We start from the raw sequence: 15,648 nt of genomic DNA, 5'->3' as shown, positions 1-15,648 counted from the left end.
AGTCAAAAACTGTACTGTACGTGTGTGGTGTCTTTTGTTTTTTTGTCTTTGTTGATAGTCAGAATCAGTAATATTATTGTATCGAGGTCGAAATTACCATTTTGAGAACAGATTTGTATTGTAAAATCAAGAATATTATTGTATCCAATATCGTTAGATCAAGGTGATTTTATGTACATTTCACTCTATTTCTGCAGGGAGATAGGAACACCATCGTAAAATCAAGGTTAATATCTTAAAATCTTCTAGCTTTGGACTTGCTTTTCATATTTATTCCTTAGCTTTCAATACACATAAGTATGCCATTATTTTGCATCACTTACAGAAAGATGATTGACAATATTAACAGCATTGATGACATGATTGACAATATTAACAGCATTTGTCATTAATTTATTTACTTTTTAGTGTTCATTATTGTTTCTTTAAGAACTTTACTTAATGGATTTATAAGTGTCAGCTATCATCATCAGATGCTTCCCCAGGTCGTCTAATAAGATTGCCAACATTTAGAAAATCCACAAGCTTATTGACGTCGGCCCCACTTGTCAGGTCTACCATGTCTTGCGGCAAACGACTGCATGCAAATGGACCTGGCTGAACACCTATCGCACTAGGAACCACCTTAAACAACAAATCAGGGACAACCTCTGTATCCAGCTCGCTCCATGTGAACAGTAGAGGGTTTGTCGGCACTCCATAAGGACTGAAGTCTATCAGAGTACATTTCTGATCTGCATACTTATATACGTCAAATACATAAGAGGTATCTGGAAACTTCTCTTCAATTTTACTTTCATAAAAGTTTAAAATATCTGCACATATTTCATCTTCATTCTCAGCAAGGAAATGATAATAGTTGGAGATGTCACGTTGTGAAATTGCAACAAGCTCGTTGTTACGTACAAAGCAGCGGAATTCCATTGCTGGGTAAATATTCTGCCATTTGCGCAAAATCAGTTCAAATGAATCATGCGTTTGAGTACTGTTGTCCTCACAGTGTATAAACGCATCACATAAAACCCTATCAATTGTATCTGAGCTTTTCAACAGTAAATAAATGTCACCAGGGCTTTTACATCTGAGCGTGTTATCGTGCGATATCCACGAAGCATCTTTAGGCGCACTCCAATTTAGTTTAGGGAAGACTTCGCCTCCTAGTTCTTGTATTGCTTCCTTTATTTTGGTGTCTATGTCGTTAAATTCAGGCGCCTCTATGGTAGCTTGTTCTGGATCTTCTTCGAGATTTTGCCATTCCTCGCTATCACTTTCATCGTCTTCGTGTCGGGGAAGACTACTTGGTTTTCCAGGTAAAACAACGCCGTCCGTTTTGAGATAATCCACGAACTCTTTTGAAAGCGGGATGATTTTACTTCGAATGGTGACGTTCTTGAAACGTGGGTACCATGAGGAGAAATTGCAGTTTTCCACGTGTTGCTGTTTCATTTTGAAGACGCAAGTTTTTAGAATTAACTTCGATGTCAATATTTCACTCAAACGGGGCCAGCGCCTAGTTTGAAACTTTACGTCAGCAAAAGTTATGCGGTTTGATCAAGAGAGCTACTAGACGAGGCGTGGAGAAAATGGCTAAATAAACGATCCCCTGCAATAGTACGGGCCGCCATTTAATGAATAATCACACTGTCTATAACGCAAATGAGTTTTTTATTAGGGAGGGGAGGGTTCCCACACAAAAAATGTAAATCGCACGAGCACATTTTATTTTCCTTAGTTCTTGACTACACGTCAAAAGATGAAGCTTAAAACATTTATATTTCGGGGTAGAAACGATCACAGGTAGAAAAAGATTCAGTTAAGGGTTCTGTTATGAGGTTTATGGAGCAGACTTTTGTTGTCATATTGGCATTTCACCCTCCCCTTGATAAATACTATGTAACAGGCCCCAGTCTCCAACGTACACGGAGCAAACAAGGCAAAGTGCATGCCGGGTAGGTATTGTTTCCTGCTATGGCCCGGATAACAACAAGATGGCGGCGGCCATGAAGTGGAAGAAAATCACGAATTCTACGGGCCCAGTGCCCCGGCCACGGCATGGGCATCGTGCGGTGGCTATCAGGGAACTCATGGTTGTATTTGGTGGTGGAAATGAGGGGATTGTGGACGAACTTCACGTGTATAATACAGGTAAACACTGGCGTCGGGCGGCGATCAAGATGGCGGCCTCTGTCGTTTGGCGCCTAGTTCTACTACGAGCGTGTGCAAGCGATCTGTCTGGATTTCCACGAACTGCGTATTAATTATGCGTGTATTTACTATTTGTAGCTACTAATCAGTGGTTTGTGCCGGCCGTGAGAGGCGATATTCCGCCAGGCTGCGCTGCGTATGGATTTATTTGCGACGGAACGCGGCTGATTCTTTTTGGAGGGATGGTTGAATACGGGAGGTATTCAAATGAGGTACGTCAGATCTATAAATCATTACGCTATTCCCAATGTCGCCAAACTAAAAGTTTTGATCACTTCATTTCGTGATTTTTGCTGGCTTTTCAGCGAGCTTTCGGTCTTGTTCTCGAGTGTCTTTCGATTTGTAAATCCTTCGCGCCTTTACACATTCAAACCTTTCGTTGTCTCGATTGACTGCCCCTAGCAGCAGTAATTGTAAATGAAGTCGTACATTTTGTCGTTAATATTTAATGATTTCCCGGTAAAATAGTTACTTCGTCGTGAATTTTTGTATTTTCAGTTTGACGTCTTAATGAAGTTCACGAACCGTCAATTTTTTATAATTTAAAGATTTTGAAATTCGATATTTTTCAGGCAACTCGTCAAAATTTGAAAGGACTTTGTTACGCATTTTTTGAATTTAATAAATACATCAAGGGAATTATTATTATTATTTTCATTTATACGATCTTCCCTATTATCTGATTTTATTTTAAGTATGTCAAGGTGATGTCTGCTAGACAAAAGTAAAAAGGAACGCCATCTGAATCGAATGCTTGAAATTCAGGGTCATGTGTATTGATCATAGTTTTTTAGGGTATACACTTATTTCAAAAAAGGTTGCACTTTGGTTATCGTGGATGTGTGTGTCGTAGCCTGAGGGGCATCATGGGAGAAATTAACTTTGTTCCACACAGCGCTAAAAATGCCCTCTTCGTAGTCCCAAGATCTTAGGTAGCGGGTTATTTGGATGACATTTTTTCTAGACGTTTCGATTGATGAAGTGTGGTTTTATTTGGGGAGGTCAAAGTGGACACTGTGGCGATATTCACAAAATTTGGTAGCAAAGATTCACAATTCATACAGACAAGTCGGGAACTTGAAGTTTCAGGGACATAAAGAGCTATTGCGCTGGGGTCGATCTTAGAAAACTCTACTTCGACTTTAGGTAAGATAGCTGACATCCTCTAAAGAAACACAGGCTCTGAATTTGCTCTATCCTCAATTCATTACTACTTAAAGTTTATGTGGTATCTGTAATTTTAGTCATTTGGAGTCTACTTACAAAATATTTTAATTCTATCAAATTTTAGATTAGACAGATAGCTCTACAAAGATGAGAACAATTGAGGGCTGATTACTGGGCAAACATCCTTATGTTTGACCCAGATATGCTGGTGTTTTTGGACGAGTCTGGTTTTTTCTTTTAACAAACATGCATTTCGAGCCTTCGAGTCTGTTTTTTTCTTATAACAAACATGCACTTCGAGCCTTGGGCATTTGTATACACTTAAATGGCTTCTCTCATCAACACTTAAATAATCAATTTTTGTATTGTTTTTTTGTTAACACTCAAAAAGGCTATTGTACAGTCAGTCGTTCTTTAGTCTAAAACACGATTTCTGATCTGTTCTTCTAGGACAAAACGAATCACCAGAAATTATGGCCACAGTTTCACTGGTCTCCCTAGTCTTTCGGGATCCCAGTAAAAAACAATCTCCAAGTTTTCTTTTGTCAATTTCCATTGTGTTGTGAAAGTTGAAAGAACTTTAAGGCATAAGTTGAGGGCTGTCATATTTTAAATCTCCCACCTGTCTAAAATTAGATCCCATGATACACCGTGGGTTACGACACATCCGTGATAACGAAAGTCAACCTTTTTTAAAATAGGTGTTTGTCTCTGTATTCGATTGCAAATCCTAAAAATTGTCAAAAAGTTGTGCTTTCCTATTCTACTTCAAAGGATAAGGTATATCCAAAAGCAGAAGAGATTCTTGGTTATAAAAATTGTTCATTCGCTGACTATTACCCCAATCAGAATTCCTGGGATTAAATTTTAGGTTTACTTTATATTCAACAAACCATGAGAAAAACAAATTTGATCAGTGTTAGTGGTCTGTAGCTCTTTTTGTGCGTGTTTTCTAACAAACAATTTTTAAAAAGACTTTTTAAGTGATAAAAATCTTTTAAATAATACGAATCAGGACACCATTTGTTGCTCTAGAATAATACTGGATTCATTGTATTTACAAGTCAAAACAATATCACCCAGGAATGGCTGAGTGGGCTTATTTTAAATATACAGATGTATGAACTACAAGCAAGTAGGTGGGAATGGAAGAAACTCAAGCCCAAGCCGCCCAAGACTGCTGGGGTTCCGCCACCTTGTCCACGGCTTGGACACAGTTTTACACTGATAGGCCATAAAGCTTATCTTTTTGCTGGCTTGGCAAATGACAGTGATGACCCCAAGAACAACATTCCAAGGTACGGTAGAGAATGTGATACAAGTTTAGCTTTACAAGCTGGAGAACCCAGGTTCAATCCAGAGTCAGGTCAACTAGGGTTTTTTCCAGAAGTGTAAAAAACTGGCTTTCCACTTGTTTGGTTGTTCATAGACGATGTTGAAAGATGTTTTATGAGATTAGATGATGGACGTTTTATCAGTCTTATTACCATATTTAACACAACATTTTCACAAAATTAATGCTCCACCTATATAGATGTATTTAAAGTTTTAAAAGGAAATATAATAAATTTGACTTGATTTTGGTTAGTATGAAAAGGATTTCTCATATATCCCTTTACCCCTAGCGATTTGCCTGAGGATGCTATCACATAATTCTCTTATTTGTTTATTGTTTATTTTATAAGATATTGATAAGCACTGAGTCCTTTACACATATTGTACTCTTGTCTACCCATGATAATCATTTTGCTTCTATCTTACAGATACCTGAATGACTTGTACATTATTGATGTGAGACCAAACAGTTCCTTGCACTGGGAATGTCCTCAGACATTTGGCACTATCCCCTCTCCCAGGGAGTCCCACACTTGTGTTGCGCACACTCATAGTGACGGCAAAAAGGCCAGACTGATTGTATATGGTGGGATGAGCGGATGTCGCCTGGGGGATCTTTATCAACTCGATATAGGTAAGAGAATACACATATTTGCACATGAGAATCCATATGTCCTTACCAACAGTGGTTCAAAGGTAACATATTAATTAATGAATGCTGATCTCTGGAAGCCATGTGGATGTTTATAGGAACATAAACAAGACTTCTTCACAGCTTTTCCAAACTGGATTTGTATTATGCTTATTTGCTTATTTATTTGATACCCAATAAGCTCTACACGTGGATTCTCCTAGTATACTGGGTCCCTCAAATTTTGTGCAAACTTGCTGCAACCAGATTCACTTTCGGTGTAAAAAATATTTCATGTTCACTATAAGAAATGTTCTCAGAAATTGGCAGCCTTTTTTTTATTTTTTGCTAATGATCTATTTTGTTTTCATCTTATAGACTCTATGGTCTGGTCCAAGCCTACAGTTAAAGGAGCAGTTCCTCTTCCCAGAAGCCTCCACTCTGCCACCACATGTGGCTCAAAGTAAGTGATGTACCTGCTCTTTTCAATACAACATAAAAGCTCAGGATCCAGCCAGCTTTGATTGAGCAAGAGAGCTCAAGATCTAAGACTATGCCACCCACACAGCTTCAGAAAATAAAAGCAGGTTCACATGCACTAATTGGTTGTATTTCTTGATGGCCAAAGAATCTGCAAACTGATGATAGACCATAAATAGATATACCTGCCTCCATGAAATCAGAAAATTTTATTGCAAATATGTCAAGAAATGGTGCACATTTAAGTCTTCTAGCCTCGTCCACACCAAGTCTTCTAGCCTTATCCACACTAATGCAGGCACCATTTCTAAATAGCCAGTATTTTTGGGGTCCCTGCTTTGGTTTATAGAAAGAGGAATTGGGCCAAATGCCAAACATCTGTTGCCTAAGATCAGATTTTGAGCAAATGGGTCCCAGAAACAATCAGCCCAACACATTGTAAATCAGTGTTAATAAATGCCTCTCTCCACAGTACCTACCGGTACATACCAATGATATGACATGATGTAACAAATTTGCCATTTGTTCTAGGATGTATGTGTTTGGCGGCTGGGTGCCTTTGGTCATTGATGACGTAAAGGGGACACAGCATGAGAAAGAATGGAAGTGTACAAACTCTTTGGCATGTCTAAACATGGGTAGGCTTATAAACCCAGCTACATATAAAATCAGTGTGTAACACATGCATTGACATTAACTTAAGCTTGGGGCTCCAATAAAGGAGAAAACACCAGCAAAATGTTTTGGTTTTCAAAAAGGAATCTACAATAAACTTCAAACCTGTATTGACTCACTTAGGTTGACCACAAACTTGTCAGCAGCTTACCTAGTTTTCCTAGTTAATACATTAATCGATTCATAGTCTTACCGTCCATATTATTTTTTTAGATACCATGACATGGGAGAATATCACAGTGGATCAGTATGATGAGTCCATTCCTAGAGCAAGAGCTGGACATTGTTCTGTTTCTGTGAGTAATTCAGCTTAGCCTCCAGAAGATCTTGCATCACTGATACAGTATCAGATCTAGAGGGGGGGGGGGGGGGGTTTAGGGGGTTTGGGCTGCTGGAAAGCCATATGTCACAAAAAAATAAATAACACCGTTCCCTCTTTGTCACTTAGCTGCAGCGAAAAGCTAGATCAGCCTCTGTGCACAGATTTTCTATAGTGTTGAACAAAAAAAAACAGAATGCTAAGAATGGACCATTTTATATTAACATCAAACCTAGATGAAACAAGAAATCTATCATGGCTTGCTCCTTCATCCAGGATTTTAGTGTACAGGGTATTTACTTCTAAAGCATTGGTAAAACAAAATTGAATGCTAAAAAAGTTGTGAATTTATCGGCCTGAACATAGTCAAAATATGAAAATCAACACTATCAAATTCAATTACAATCAACCACATCAAAACAAAGTTAGCTTTGGAATGTTGAAATTTGGTAATGTTCACATTATGCAAATGCATTTAATTAAATTTAATTGAATCATGCAATCCAATCTGTTTAAAATGGAATTATTTTAAACAGGCTCTCCAGAGGGAAAAAATATTTAACTAATTTTCAAAGGTCTTCTTAGCCTTAAGATTGAGTTTTTCTATTATCGATTTCTAGATGAGCACAAGATTGTACATCTGGAGTGGTCGCGACGGTTATAGAAAAGCTTGGAATAATCAGGTATGGAACACTTTTTAGGGACAATTTTGTTTTTTTATGTCCGAGAATTGTATGTAGTTGTGTAGCTCTAAGTACATTTATGTTGAGCTGGCATTTTATCTGATTCAGGTTTGCTGCAAGGATTTGTGGTTCCTTGAGACAGAGAAACCACCAGCCCCTAGCCGTGTGCAGTTAGTGAGGGCTAGTACTACTACGTTGGAGGTGTGCTGGGGATCTGTTAGCACAGGTAAGCTGGTTTTTTTTTTTCAGAGGTAGATGCCTTTTAAGCTCAAGGTAGGACTGTTAACCTGCTAAAGAGCAGGCCTGATATTAATAGAATTTCTCATATTTATTTATTTATTTAGACTTTCAGTGCATTACTCTTAAAAGCAAATAAAGATGACTTTTGCATGATGAAGGACTGCTTATGGACGTCTGATATAAAAAATAATACACTTAAATAAAACTACAAGCACAAACAATACAATCACTAAATTCATCAAAATGTCGTACAACTTTTTATCCACAGTGATCAGCACTGTAAACACATTGTTTTTTCTATGACAACACCCGTACAGAGTTAAAGGTGATTTCTAAGATCTAAAGTATACTTAAATTGTTAAGCTTAAATTTAAAATTAGAGATGTGGCTTTACTGTTAGCAGAGAAATTATTTCATAGTACAACAATGCTTTTGTGATACAAATCTTGAAAAAGTGATGTTCTGCAGTGCTGAGAAAAAATTAGGCTACTACTGCATTTCTAGTTACATACCTATTACCTAACAGTAAAGAAAAAAGCTATTAAGAGCTTTTTTATTAAGAGCTTAATCTTAAGCCAAAGAAAAGTTTATTTTAACACTTAAAAGAATAGTTTGGCCTGTTATGTGGTGCATTTGAATCTAATGTTTGGTGCATTGTTTTACAGCTGATGCTTACATACTACAGCTTCAGAAGTATGAGCTCCCGCCTGCTCCATCTCCTACACAGCCCCTAACACCCCAAGCGTCTATGAAGCAGCCAATTGCTGCTGGCAGCCCCACACCCTTAAAGGGTAGCTCCATACCCCCGAGCCCAAACAGAAGCCCAGCAGCCAGCCCTGCGCCGAGTCCCTCTGCAGTTAAACCATTCCATCCTGTGTCTTCTGCGCCAAGTGCCATCAAGTTCCCAGCAAAACCTAATGTCCCTGCACCAGGAACTATCATGCCTGCTCCTGTTTCACACCCTGTGGCTTCACCCAAAGTGGCACAAAGTCCTGTAAGGACTGTTCAGGTCCCAGGAAAACCTACACCATCAGTAACAACAACATTAGCTAATCAATCAAAACCCTTGGTGATAACGACAGCAGCAGCATCACTACATCAAACCAAACTGGTGATTGCTAGTGGGACAGGGACCTCTCCTGTTAAACAGATGGTACAAGCACATGCTCTTATCCAAGGACAGCAAACTGGCATGCCTCAGGGCCTTACCCTAATACGTACCCCCATGCAGCTACCACCAGGTGTGCAGGCAACCATGATTACCAATGCACAAGGTGTACCGGTGATGAGACTGCAAGGTCCTGGTCTTGGCGCTAACAGCCCTCTCACCATTGTCACGTCTCAAATTGGTGGAACAGCTGGTACCACTATATTGCGGTTTGCCACCCCAACTAGCGGGGCGACCTCCAGTAGTGGGCCCACTGTGGTTAAGCTCCCAGCACAGACTATTGCCTCCTCTCTGCCATCCACGTTGGTCAAGGTTCTCCCCAGTGCAACAGCAGCCACAGCTCAAGCTGGCACCCAGAAAGGAATTGTTGTAACCCAGGGTGTGACATCTGCAGCATCAATGCTTGCCCAAGTACCAGTTACCATCTCCATGACAAAGGCACCTGGTGTTGTGCAGACATCAGCTGCTTCCAGTGAACCAACCCTTGTCAGACAACCAATACCTGTTTCTTTACCAGCAAACCTCCCTCCAGGCACTCAAATCAAGGTACTGGGACCGCAAGGCCAGATAACAGCAGTCGGACAGGGTGGCATTCCTGTCCAGATTGCCCTGCAGAATATGAGATCCCAGCTCCCCCCTGGTGTCCAAGTGCAGCAAGGAAAATCTGGCTCCCCTACAGTCCTTCAACTCCCTCTGTCTGCGGCTTCTCTAAAGGCTGCAGTGGCGGGAACAAAAGCCCCAACCACGCAGTCACTAACCCCAACTCTTGCCCAAGCTACGTCAGCCTCCACTCCCACTAAGGTTGTGTTTGTCACTAAGGCAGGGGCTGGCGGCCCTCAGCCTGCCTCTGCTGGCAAGCAGTTTGGTTTGACTGTTGTGACCCAGCTTGAGACCAAACCTAAAGCTGTGACCACAAGTCAGAAGCCAGCTCTTCAAGTTCAAACAACAGTCACAGGGCCTAACCCACAGGGTGTTGTAGCATCTGTTGTAAGCTCTGTAGTTCCCAGTGCAAAACCAGCCACAGCAAGCAGTGCAGTAGTCTCACCAACCCCTGTCGCTGGTATTAGCAGTGCTGCAAGTCTGGTCAAACAACTCATAGCCACAGTGAACACACAGGCAGGGGCAACGGTAAGGGCGATCCCAGCGACAGTTACCATTGCTGGTAGCAGTCCTATCTCAGGTGCCAGCACCACGCAGCTGTCTTTGAGCTCCACTCCAGTTCCCACCACTGCCGTCACGTCCACCCTTATTGCAACGTTACAAAGTCCAACTCCTCAGACTACCACAGTGGCAACCCCAAGAACTGTTATCTCGGCACTGCCTTCTCCCACTGTTGTACCAACGGTCCCACCAGCCAAGCCTGTACCTACACCTGTGGTCTCATCCCTCACAACCCCTCTTGTGTCGGCTACAGTGCTTAATGCCAGTCAGGCGCAGACCAGGGTGGCCACAAGTGTTGCAGCACCAACCTCGGCACAATATTCAGCAGTTACAAGCAGTAGTCCCAGAGGACAGGGTGTGGCTGGAGCCATTCAGACTAGTACCCCCCTTAGTACCCTGTCAAATGTTGCAACATCAGTCACCGGACAGGCAACAGTCTCCTATAATGGTGGCAGTCCTTTGCTAAAGACCTCAAAGCCCACAGTTGTAACATCACAGAAGGCAAGTGTGTTTCATACAGGTTTTTAGTATTGCATTATTGGCATGCAATGTCAACTCCCATGTTATCAGACCACCCGGGAAGGAATAGAGTTTCTGTTAGTGTAACTGTCTGCTTACAAGACTAGTTCTAATCAGATAATAAGTTCTAGTAGTCTAATACAGTTCTCAAAGCCAATGTCAGAAAATAGTTTGATTGTTACTACTGTACAGTATCTCTGTTTTGTTTACACATAAAATTTATCAGAAACAAACTAAGCAAACAGTGCATGAGACACTGTTTACTGATAAAAACTGAACTTGTTTGCGATAAGGGTTTTTTAGATTTTTTTTAAACAGGAAAACTCATTAATTTTTCAGTTATGGACTCATAAAAATGCTATTCATCCTATTTATCCCCAAAAGTGTCTATTAGTTTGAAAATAAAATTAATTTGTGCTCTACTGTATGCTGTATAGATTCATTGCATGACAATTTGTTTTTGTAATCTAGGGAGGGCGTCAGAGGCCAGCACCAGGTAGAAAGCCACAGCAACCAAGCATCTGGTATGATGTTGGCATTGTCAAGACCACCTCCATGCTGGTCACGCACTACCACCTTGCATCAGAGAATACTAACAAAGAGGTAAAAGGAGAGAATCAATGATTTGGCTGTGTCATACAGAAAGAGCCTGGAGGACAGCTCATTGCATTTATATTTTTTTGGGAAGCTTAGTTGAATAGGACTTTCAGATATTAGTAACAAAGTTTAAGTTAGGCCAAGGATTATCTAGAGACAAAATAAAAGCTATTCTAAACAAAATTATTCAAAGATAAAATTTCATTCTTTTAGTTTAAATCAGTTCTCAGATTTTTAAAAATTTTAATCAATTGTACAAAAAGATAACATATCAGAGTTCTATTAGTTCACTTTTCTGTATCACAATACACATGGATTTTATCAGAAACCACTAACACATATTTGGAAGCCACACTTATTTGCCTAGTTTTCAGGTACATTGTCTGTTATTCAACCCCCTCTCCCTTTTTTAAGACGGATTACTGTATACCAACCCACCCCATTTGGTATTATACTCGCCATAAAACAACAGCCTGATTAGCCTTCTTTAAGAAAACAATGAAATAATGCTCTTATGTTCTTTGTGCCACTTGCCAGCCGGAGATTGATGTCGTCAGTACAGAACAGACCTCGACAAAACGCCTGGAGCTTCAACCTGGCACAGCCTACAAGTTCCGTGTGGCAGCCATTAATGTGTGTGGGAGAGGACCCTTCAGTGATGTGTCTGCTTTCAAGACATGTCTACCAGGTTTGTCAAGTGGTAGCCTGATAGTGATAGTCCATATTGTATTCTCTTAATCCAGACCATTCTGAGAAGAAGAAGATGTTTAGGTTTCATAGGTTAAATTTTGTAAAAGCCTTAGGTTTATAGTCACGACAGTTAATTCAGTACGACAGTCTATGTAAGTAAAGCCACATAATCTCTGATGTTTTTCAACAGTAAACACGAAAATTATTTCAAAATTTTGAAATCATAGTGTCTAGTGGAAGTTTCTTTGAGGATATTGTGATTGACAACTTAGAGCGGATGATCTGTTAGATAGCATGGATTTAAATAGAGTCTATTGTCTTTTAACGGTTGAGGTTTCCGTTAGACCTCTGGGAGAAACTGGTGACAATATGGGTTTAAGTTCCCGCATTTAATGTTCCAAATATTGTCTTATATTAACTAAACAAACTGTCCCTTAGGCTTTCCTGGAGCACCATCAGCTATAAAGATCAGCAAGGTATGTTATAGGAGAACTCATATTTTATTTGATTGCACATTTTTTTACAGGTAGAATATATTTTCCTTGTAAAAAAAATACGAAATGCTAGCTGTGACAGGTTTTATTGAGAGCTCAAAATGACCTTGCAGTATACTGTTTCTAATTGTTCATAAATAATCATTACAGAATACAGAGGGAGCGCACCTGTCATGGGAAGCACCGTCCAATGCATCAGGGAATGTCACCGAGTACTCTGTCTACCTCGCCATTCGCAGCCAGGCAGCAGGCCATGATATCAAGGACGTAGCTGCCTTGAGCAACCCACCCAATGCGCCTGTGCAACTAGCATTTGTGCGTGTCTACTGCGGAGCACAGCCCACGTGCACTGTGTCTCTGGCTACTCTACAAAGCGCCCACATTGACTACTCGACTAAAGCAGCTATCATTTTCAGAATTGCTGCTAAGAATGACAAAGGGTATGTGAAATGAAATAGAGTGAGTCATGCAATGTTTAGCATCACTCATAAAGGGGCAGGTGCCCCACCATACCTGGAGAACTGGTGTTTCTGGATAATAAGGTATAATTTAGCTTATCATCTATGTATCTTCTTTCCTAGATACGGTCCTGCTACACAAGTGAGATGGCTTCAAGGTGAGATATGTCTACACCTTTGGTATACTTTTGGTTTATTCCACTGCCACATTTAAATGCAAGAGTATACTGTAGATGGCATACTGGACCCCAGGCACCTAGCCAGGATTTTGCCAGAGCAGGAGGGTACTTTATACAGTACTTCTGTTTAAAATCATTCCTTCTTAACCCATTGACGCCTCAACTGGCTTGTACCAGCCTTGAGAAGTAACCACAACCAAAACAATTCATCAATTAATGAATTGAATGAAATGAATTGAATGAAAATAAATACAAGATGAAGATATTCTGCTTTTGTAATTGCTAACAAAAGGTACTATTTCTCATTGAATGTTGCTCTGCACCCCTGAAACAACCTTGTAAAGTTCTAACATCACTATTTCCAATCAGACCCTCGGGACCTGAAGGATGGACAGCTTGTTGTTAAACAAGCAGCAAAGCGTGCTGCAACTGATAAGTGAGTTAAGGCTTACCACAATATGTAGACTGGTGGATTTACTGAAATAATGCGCCTCCTCTAGAAGGGTTATGTAAGAAATCTATAAGAAATAATGATTTACTTTTCTCACTATATGTTGTTAACCTTTGTGTCCCGCTGTCAAGGTGTGCCACTTCTCCCCTGAAAATGTCTATACCCACCCTTGCTTTTCTTTACAACACAGTTTTGAAGTCTAATTTCAACTCTAGCACAATACATAGTGATCTTTGGTACATTAAACAACTTTATTGTTTTCAATCAATGTATTATCTGTAATAAATATATGATATATATTATTTTACTTTCTTGAATTAGGTCTGCTGATGCCAAGAAGCCGAAGAAAGAGAAAGCAAAAAAAGAGAAAGAGCCTGAAAAAGATAAAACAAACATGGAAGTTCCACCAAAAGAAAAAGCAACACTAAACACAGAAAAGACAGACTCGACCCCAGTTGAGACACTTCCTCCTCCCCCATCCAATAGCTAGTAATTGTGGCTTAGCCATGCAGTAAAGATTTTAAAATAACCTGGGCAGCTGGCAATTCGGAGATATTTTATAGCTTAGATTGCAAAGTATGATCTAACAGTAAACAAACAAATATACTTACAATTTTGTTTTGCTTGAAAATAAATAAGATTTTATAGCCACTTCCCCATTTCGCTGCTAACACACATATCTGCCATTCCCAAAAACTCCAAAAATGAGATTGACATCTCATCAATATACATCAATTGTATTGGTAAGTTGTGAGAAGTTTACCTCGGAGGTATGCATTAAATATATGGAAAAGTTCCACTTTTTGGGCGAGATAAATGCTGAAAACTCCTGGTTTTCAGACTTCAAGCTAAACTGGGAGAGTTGGCAGGTATGATATATTTTCCTTGTAAAAAAATACGAAATGCTAGCTTTGACAGGTTATATTGAGAGCTTAAAGTGACCTTGTGGTTGAATGTACAGTTGTGAGATAGCTATATAAGCAACCTATTTTATCTATTATTTTGTGGGAACAAGTTTTGGTTGATCGGAAACCCTTTTAGAGCAAGAATAGTAACCTAATATATTACTAATGCAAGAGCCAAGCCTCAATCTGTGGCTGCATGAGTATAGCTTTTGTTTTCCTATGTATAGAAACAGTGTGTTTTCTTGATTTTTCTTGTGCACTTTTTTAAGTGAAAAGAAAGTGCTGTTCCCCTTGAGCCACACTGTGCAGTGATAAAAGCAAGCATTCCAATCTAAACTCTCATCTGACTTTTTATACCCTGTAAGTATGTCTTTTTTTAGATGTAGAAAGTCATGAATATCTGTTAAGTGTGAAGGTCATATTTCCATATTCCCAACCTGATATACTATACAAATAACTGTAGAATACTGTGGCATTACAAAATTCTCCCTTGTCCTATCCTTCCATGAGCAGTCGCAATACACTTCCACCAAGTTTCAAACATTTTCACCAATAAATGGCTTGTTCTCTCGTGGTTTATAGCATATTTTGAAGTTTAAGTATAATTTTAGTCTGAAAATGACAGGACCTTGTTTGTACACAAGGTTCAAAACCTTGTAGATAGGAGAGGAGTATGTTGATCATTAAACAGCATTTTACAGAACTATGTTTGTGTCAATTATCTGATACCTTAAGTAAAAGTAAGCAAATTCATACAGCACACAAGTTTTTATTGCAAAAAGCCTGTCTGATTCAATCCCCATAATGCCCTTCAACAATCTGCAGGTTATAAAATTCTCACCAGCTTAATATGGGAATTTCTTTATAAATTTACAAAAGAAGGATAGAATCGTCTTGACCTCCCTCCTCTGTCCCCTGAAATTTACTTCGATGGATGTCCTGTTATTAGTTGATCATGTGCATCCAGTTATAAATCTTATCCATTGTACTGATTTTGAAAATACATACATGGAAACAAATTTCTGGCAATCTTTTCCTAAGGAATGGTTCATAAGGCCTGCTGCCTCTAGAATTTTTGCTGCATGCAATTTTCTTTTTCAGTCTATCTCTGTTCAAATGTTAAAGATCGTAGAAGCTTTAACTTTTGCCATCTCTGGTAAGAACACATGCGATCCAGGATAAAAATCAGCCCCTTGTGATCCTTTGGGAAAATAAAATATGTGTCTTGACTGTTACCTCAATAAAGCATTCCTATATTAGCCTAGTGTGTGGTTTTAAAGGGGAATTGTTG

The 15,648-nt window shown here is 39.6% G+C and overlaps 2 protein-coding genes across 2 annotated transcripts; one reads left to right on the top strand and one right to left on the bottom strand.

Annotated features, from left to right (window-relative positions):
- Nucleotides 1-250: 250 nt before the first annotated feature.
- Nucleotides 251-1,650, bottom strand: LOC5521954 (cell division cycle protein 123 homolog). The gene has a single exon (XM_001641788.3). It carries the CDS (start codon nucleotides 1,444-1,446, stop codon nucleotides 457-459), a length of 990 nt encoding a protein of 329 aa, XP_001641838.2. The 5' UTR covers nucleotides 1,447-1,650; the 3' UTR covers nucleotides 251-456.
- Nucleotides 1,651-1,946: 296 nt separating this feature from the next.
- LOC5521955 (host cell factor 2) lies at nucleotides 1,947-15,060 on the top strand. Its single transcript, XM_001641670.3, has 17 exons — nucleotides 1,947-2,145; nucleotides 2,284-2,417; nucleotides 4,489-4,670; nucleotides 5,136-5,341; nucleotides 5,717-5,801; nucleotides 6,350-6,456; nucleotides 6,707-6,789; nucleotides 7,433-7,495; nucleotides 7,604-7,721; nucleotides 8,401-10,565; nucleotides 11,055-11,186; nucleotides 11,718-11,868; nucleotides 12,309-12,346; nucleotides 12,515-12,804; nucleotides 12,946-12,980; nucleotides 13,371-13,437; nucleotides 13,774-15,060. Exons 1-17 carry the CDS (start codon nucleotides 1,989-1,991, stop codon nucleotides 13,940-13,942), a joined length of 4,182 nt encoding a protein of 1,393 aa, XP_001641720.3. The 5' UTR covers nucleotides 1,947-1,988; the 3' UTR covers nucleotides 13,943-15,060.
- The last annotated feature ends 588 nt before the right edge of the window (nucleotides 15,061-15,648 follow it).

This window comes from Nematostella vectensis, chromosome 10 (assembly GCF_932526225.1).
Source record: "Nematostella vectensis chromosome 10, jaNemVect1.1, whole genome shotgun sequence".
In the NCBI taxonomy this organism is placed as follows: Eukaryota; Metazoa; Cnidaria; class Anthozoa; order Actiniaria; family Edwardsiidae; genus Nematostella; species Nematostella vectensis.
The sequence above is the reverse complement of the archived record's forward strand: the minus strand, read 5'-3'. Positions and strand labels throughout refer to the sequence as shown.

Coding starts and splice junctions, on each gene's coding strand:
- LOC5521955 (XM_001641670.3), top strand. CDS start 1,989: ATGGCGGCGGCCATGAAGTGGAAGAAAATCACGAATTCTACGGGCCCA. Junction 2,146..2,283: donor ACTTCACGTGTATAATACAG/GTAAACACTGGC, acceptor TACTATTTGTAG/CTACTAATCAGTGGTTTGTG. Junction 12,981..13,370: donor ACAAGTGAGATGGCTTCAAG/GTGAGATATGTC, acceptor ATTTCCAATCAG/ACCCTCGGGACCTGAAGGAT.
- LOC5521954 (XM_001641788.3), bottom strand. CDS start 1,446: ATGAAACAGCAACACGTGGAAAACTGCAATTTCTCCTCATGGTACCCA.